Here is a 6,000-nt window from a genome sequence, read left to right on the forward strand (position 1 = left end):
TTATTGGTGTACTTGTCTGTCCAATTCCAATTTGACGGACAGGTGTTACAAGCTTTTTGACAGACCTCACAGAAGTCCAATCAATACTACACTGCTGCAAGAAAAACAGTGACTGATCCTAAAGTCCCTGCTGAGCCAGCAAACTGTTGCAGTGGGATTCAGTGTGTCTTCTGCACAAGCATATCCCTCTCACACTTGCGCACACCAACACACCCAGAAGTTCACAGGATCACACTCTTCACACACTCGCATACACGAGCACAAACACCTGCATACACAGATTCACAAGCGTGAGCTGATAAAAACGCACACATCCAAAAACACCCCAGAGAAGGCTACAGTAAATGAACCTCACAGCCATCCAAAGCACTGACATCAATCAGGCACGCTTTCACCGTTTGGCTCCCGACGGACGGTGAGTCGCATCTGTCTGCTAGAGCAAGTGCTAAACAATTCCAAAGTGACAGAAACCATTTTATGCATATCTGCATATACAGCATGCCAAACTCGTTGGCACTCTTCCTGATCACCCCTACTTGTGCTGTTTACTGCAATTGTGTAAATTGTGAAACCATTTGCGTTTTCTGAATGACTCTTTTTAGCGACTGTGATTTTCCTACATGAAACAGTTGTTGCACAGGTACGCTCAGCTAAGCAACACCAACACACAATCCACCGGGAATGCTGGGCATCTGAATAGTGGCCAGTACAATTCCCAAGAAAGCTGTGGGCCTTTTCCTCCCGCAGCGGTGCCTAAAAGGCTAATTTTGCACAAAAGACACATATTCTATAAAACTGGGAAGGAAGACTGATAAAAAAAACAACCAAACTAAACAGCGCTGGAGCCTCCACGCCTGCCAGTGACTGCATATCTGCTTCGACCCACTGCATATTTGTGACAGAGCCCATGAGGCTCAGATGTTTCATCAGACCCAGTACATCACCCCGAAGAGAACGCAGGACTGTTTTACACAGTTATGAAAAAAAAATAGATGAGAACAAGAATGCACAAGGGTGATTTTGAGATGTGAGCCTTTAACGGGACCGTGTAAGTAGAACAGAAGTACCTTCACAGGGAGACAAATGTTCAATTTTTTTTAAAAAATGGCAGCCAGCAATGAAAGCACACCTCAAGTTCTGAGTATCTTTTTGAACCATTTTGTTAGAAAAACATCTGCAGCATCCACAAATTTGATGTTTTAGAACATAATAGCGTGCTAATAACAATCACAAGGTAAGGCGTACACCTGCGTTTAAAACATGAACTCAGAAAACTGTTTGTGATGGAACTAATAAGTGCACAGATGAGAGAAATTCAGAGAAAAAAATAATAACTTCTGCACACTTCTGGTGATTTTAATCCATCGCCATTATTGTACATTTATAGGCTCTTGCAAGAGCTGAGGGCTGACAAAATATAGATTTTGAAAGCAAAAATCTCAAGTATTTTATTTTAAAGTCAATGCAGTCTCTCAACTAGTGGTTCCAGTTGAAACGTTACAGTGGATACAATAAATCTGAGAATTGTCCGTGTAATTTGGATATAGTTTACACAGATGCTGACATGACAGCCACAGTGCGAAGTATTGGAGCAGTACGAGTCTGATTAGGAAGGACTTTTATACAGGCCTATATGCTTCAGCAAATGACAGATTGTCAGCATTTCTCAGTGTGAAGGCAGGCTGCGGGATTGCTTATGACAACAGCACTCTGTGCTACAATGACTAAACAGACCCTGTTTTCAATGGCTGCCACATGCCTTCAAATGTCAAAATCAAAGTATCAAAGCTGACAGATCGGTTTGTGTGTTTTTCTTGCCCGAAGGGACAGGAGGATGCATAACTGGCCAGGCGCCTGTCGCTGAAGCAACTGAGCTTCTGTAATACAGTAAACTGCAGTCGCAAGAGGTGACAAATCTCAGCTTTATCCTAAAAAGCATAGAGCGATTGTCCTGTTTAACCTGCCTGACAAAGACGGACCGTATATCAGAGCGCTCTAACTCTGCCTGTGCTGCTCTCTCGTCTTTCTCGCTGTCGTTCAGAGTGCGGGTGCCTCTGTGTGGAGCTGATTCAGTATGTATGGGACAAAGTGTTAACTTAATTCAAGCCAAACTTTGCCCTTTTTTTCATTTTTAATCATAAGCCTTGGACAACTTTAATCTCACTTTGTGTAATAAATCATGTATAACACATGCGTTTGACCATGACGATTTTTTTTTTCAGCCTAAAAATGGAATTAAATTGGATTTACAGTAGCTGGGTTTCCCTTCCACTACAGGGTTGGATGTTTTCCCAGCTTTCCCCTTTTGACTTCCAAGAAGTGAACTCTCCCTTTTAAGATAATTTGTTGTCCATCTCCCTCAGGCTTTTCTCAGGAGTGTTAAGACCAGTTATTGCAAGGCCTTGCTGAAACAAGAGCAATTTGGAGCTCATGACAAGCCTTCAATTACGCTGTTGCTAGCAAGCTCACTCAGTCAGCATAATAAAGCATGTATTGATGTAATAACAGGAATACATAAGTAAATATAAGGCCCTTACCGTAAACTCCTTGGCCCCAGGCAAGAGCATAAACACGAGACAATAACAATATCCAAAAAAGCCCCATGTTCAGCTCAGGTCCGTCATAACCTGAGAGAAAAAGACAAGGGTGAAAACAGAGGCACGGAATGGAACAGCCTGCAAACGTAACTATGGAGGATGGAAGAAACGACAACTGAGTGATTGTAATCAAAAAGGAGGGGAAAGATACTTTAAATTGCTTTGTTTTAGTGTTCAACTATGTCCCCTGCAACCCCATAAGCCGTGAAAATAATATTACAGAGCAATTTAGTTCCCACCGCGCAGCGAACCTCGCTTCATTCAACTTAAAGGGCAGGTAATTCAATCACCAATCGTGGATTATAGAAAGCTTACAAGCAGTCCAGTGTGCTGGAGAATTGGAGATTGACAGGATTGTAGATGTCTGATGTTTAGCGTGACTAAACTTCCTCTGTCCGCCCCTCACTGAGGCACAGCGGCGGGCAGGTGTAGTCGGGAGGACAATAAGGTTTACACTGCAGTATTCATGGAGGATTTGCAACAACAAGTGGGGTCGCGCAGACCACTTTAGACCCCGAGACCCACACATATTCCTACAGATCAGTACAGTTGTTCCTACTCTGTCAGGTCGACGGTGGTAGCAGAAATATGCACGTGTTACGTAATTTATTCTGATTTATTCCGATTCATTTTTATCATGCATGTGTATGTATTCATGGAAAATTGTTTTCTTGTTGCACACTGGTGGTTCAAAACCTGTAGGACACCTGAAGACAAGGAATGAAATCCAGCTGAGTGAGGGAATAATGGACCCTCTTAGCTGACTCTTTTGCCCGAACACTGGGGTTTCCTCCGACGCACGTTTGTGAGAGGGCTGCATTCACCGTTCGCATTATAAAGCGCGCTGTAATCAAAGTTTCTTTCTGCGATATAAGCAAGTGAATCCCTGGCATTAATGCTTTGACGGGCACGCATTGCCTATATTCCAAATAATTTAGCAATCCCAAAATCTGAGCGCGTGTAACTAATGATCAACTTTGATAATGTTGGGCACATTTGAAAATACTTCCAGCGTCAATTAAGCGCTCACAAACAGCCTATAAAACATTCTTTAAAAATGAGACAGACGTAATGTGAAGCGAATAGATAAATGATGCCAATCTGACATATATTTTGTTCAAGTATTGCCAGTTCAGCGTTGGGGACAGTGTGCCATCTCTACCTTGTCTCCGAGGTGCCGTCCTTTGGGTCAGTCCGCTACCCAGTACTACGCGCCCTTCTCACGGCTCAGTAACGAGGATTCCTTCGCTCTCCGTTAGACCAACCTCGCTTAGTGTTTCACCACAGAAACAGCAGAAAAGTTTTATATCCTCCACCACTGCGCGTCCAGTAAGAGCTTTAGCTAAAATTCCCAGAGTGGAAATGTTTTTCGAGCTCCCAGACCTCAGAAAGAATCTCTTCGGTGTGTTAAACTTTTATTTTACGCACGGAGAAGTAGTCGACAGAACATCGCACAGCTCGGTTCCTCAGAGTCCCTCTTCTCAAAAATGAAAATAAAACCTCTGTTCCTTTGAAAAACTCAGGCAAGGCTACTTGGGGGAAATCCTATACACTCGGACTGCCTTTTTGTGGATTATTTACTCTGAAAGGCGTGGTTGAAACGCCTTTACTGTCTCTCCCTCTTTGCTTCTGGCCGATGAAAGTCTATGAAGCCCCTCTAACGCAATCATGCGCTCTGAAAATGAGCTTCCCTCCGATAGTTCAATCAGCGCTGTGTCTGTGGACTCCAAGTGATGCTGGCCAAGTGGAATATGTGCGCAGACTGAGAACGACCGCCCCTGTCTGTGTGTGAGAGAGAAAGGGAGAGAGAGAGAGGGATGGAGAGAAGAAGGGGAGGGAGGACAGAGGCTTACACATAGATGCTCTCAAGCCTCACAGCTTCCACACTGAACAGGTTGTCAAAAGAACGCCACTGCTCCCCTCTCCCACTCCCAGTCTCTCACTCGCTCTGGAATAGGTTTTCAACCCTTTGGTAGCAACAGGGTGTTTTTTAACAGCAGGGGAACGCGCGTGTTTTCTTGTTTTTCTCTTGTCGACTATTTCCTGGAGTTTGTCCACTGCTGGTACACGCAATCGTCGATGCCAATTACAGCTGAAGGGCGCCCAGAAAGTTGTTTTTTCTTTTAGCATAATGGAGGAAGCCCGAAAACAGCCATCCCTCTGCATGGACCAATTATTTATGACAGCATAAACAGACCCATTGTTATCCCCGCCCTCCCAACTCGCCTAAGCACGCACATGGTGTCTCTCTCACACACAGATTTACAGTGCCCATTGCCCATCCCTCTATTTATCCTCTCTCTCTCTCTCTCGTTCTTGTTTGTTCTCAGTGAAGCCACTGGAGGGCGTTTCAGCTCATCGCCACTGTTTGAACGTACGTGCACGTGTGGCATGAGTGTCAGTTGTGCTTGTGTCCGTGTCTGTGTGTGTGCGTGGGGTCCGAAAACAACACGCGTTAAGGGCTCTTGAAGGCAATTTCTGGCCTTCCCACGAACAATGTTGGCTTATCACCAAGCAGCGCATCTGTCTCCATCTGGATTGAATAAAATAGAGACTTAAAATATCGAACACACAGAGTAGAGGCGGCAATTCGTCACGAAAGCAAAGCAACAGCCATCTAATTTCTGTAACTGTATTTATGCAACAAAGCAGCAACGTTGCAATTTCTTCTCATTTAAAAAATAAACTGTTTCACACAAAATGTGGGTGGTGGGCGGGTTTACCTTTTGGTGATTAATCGGGAAGAGTGGGTGATGAAAAGAAGAGGAAGGAACAAGAAACTGCACCTTACACGAAGACAAGAAAAGCGTGGAGTTATTAGGTTTAGAGGGAACTGCGTGTGAGCTTCTAAATGTATAACGCGATATAGTTCATGGTAGAAATATATTAAATCCAGTTTCCGTTTTTCTGAGTCATTTATAATGTGACTAGCTTCGTTTATTCTAATAATTTTGCGTGTGACAGAGAAATAAATTCACACTTTAACCTTGAGGGTTTATGTTGTATGACTGTTTTCTTAATATCTTCTTTAGTCTGCTTAATTGGAAAGATTTAGCAGTTTGAGAATATTGCTTATGTTGTTAAGTTTATGGTGAATGTCATTAAATACAAAGCAGTTGTAAATCATTTTTGGAATTATCTTTGGATACAGTGCAACATTTTTCTCTCACAGACCATTTAACTCTCTCACACAAAATAGAAATACTGAGACTCTGCAGTTTGCATTCCAATATTTTGTTTATCTTTATTGCATCTTATTGTTTTTAAAAACTTAATTTATTCACCTATTGTATTTCTGTCATGAAATATAAACATAGCTATTTGTTGTGTGATTTTTTACTCAATTTTCTAATCATCTTTATTATTCCCTATTTAGTTGCATCTGCTAGTGAATAATTTTCAT

At 42.8% G+C, this 6,000-nt stretch overlaps 1 protein-coding gene across 3 annotated transcripts in view; it reads right to left on the reverse strand.

Moving 5' to 3' along the window:
* mdga1 (MAM domain containing glycosylphosphatidylinositol anchor 1) overlaps positions 1–4,468 on the reverse strand; it is a 194,215-nt gene extending 189,747 nt beyond the window's left edge. For all 3 annotated transcript variants that reach the window (XM_006779891.2, XM_006779890.2, XM_035904770.2), the window contains exons 1-2: positions 3,760–4,468; positions 2,538–2,627 (exon numbers count right to left, since the gene is read on the reverse strand). In XM_006779891.2, coding sequence (XP_006779954.1) covers positions 2,538–2,604 — 67 coding nt within the window. In that variant the 5' untranslated portion in view covers positions 2,605–2,627; positions 3,760–4,468. The remainder of the gene's footprint in view (positions 1–2,537; positions 2,628–3,759) is intronic.
* Between the last annotated feature and the right edge of the window lie 1,532 nt (positions 4,469–6,000).

The sequence above is a fragment of the Neolamprologus brichardi genome, chromosome 1, assembly GCF_056152115.1.
Source record: "Neolamprologus brichardi isolate AB-2024 chromosome 1, ASM5615211v1, whole genome shotgun sequence".
Taxonomy (NCBI): domain Eukaryota; kingdom Metazoa; phylum Chordata; class Actinopteri; order Cichliformes; family Cichlidae; genus Neolamprologus; species Neolamprologus brichardi.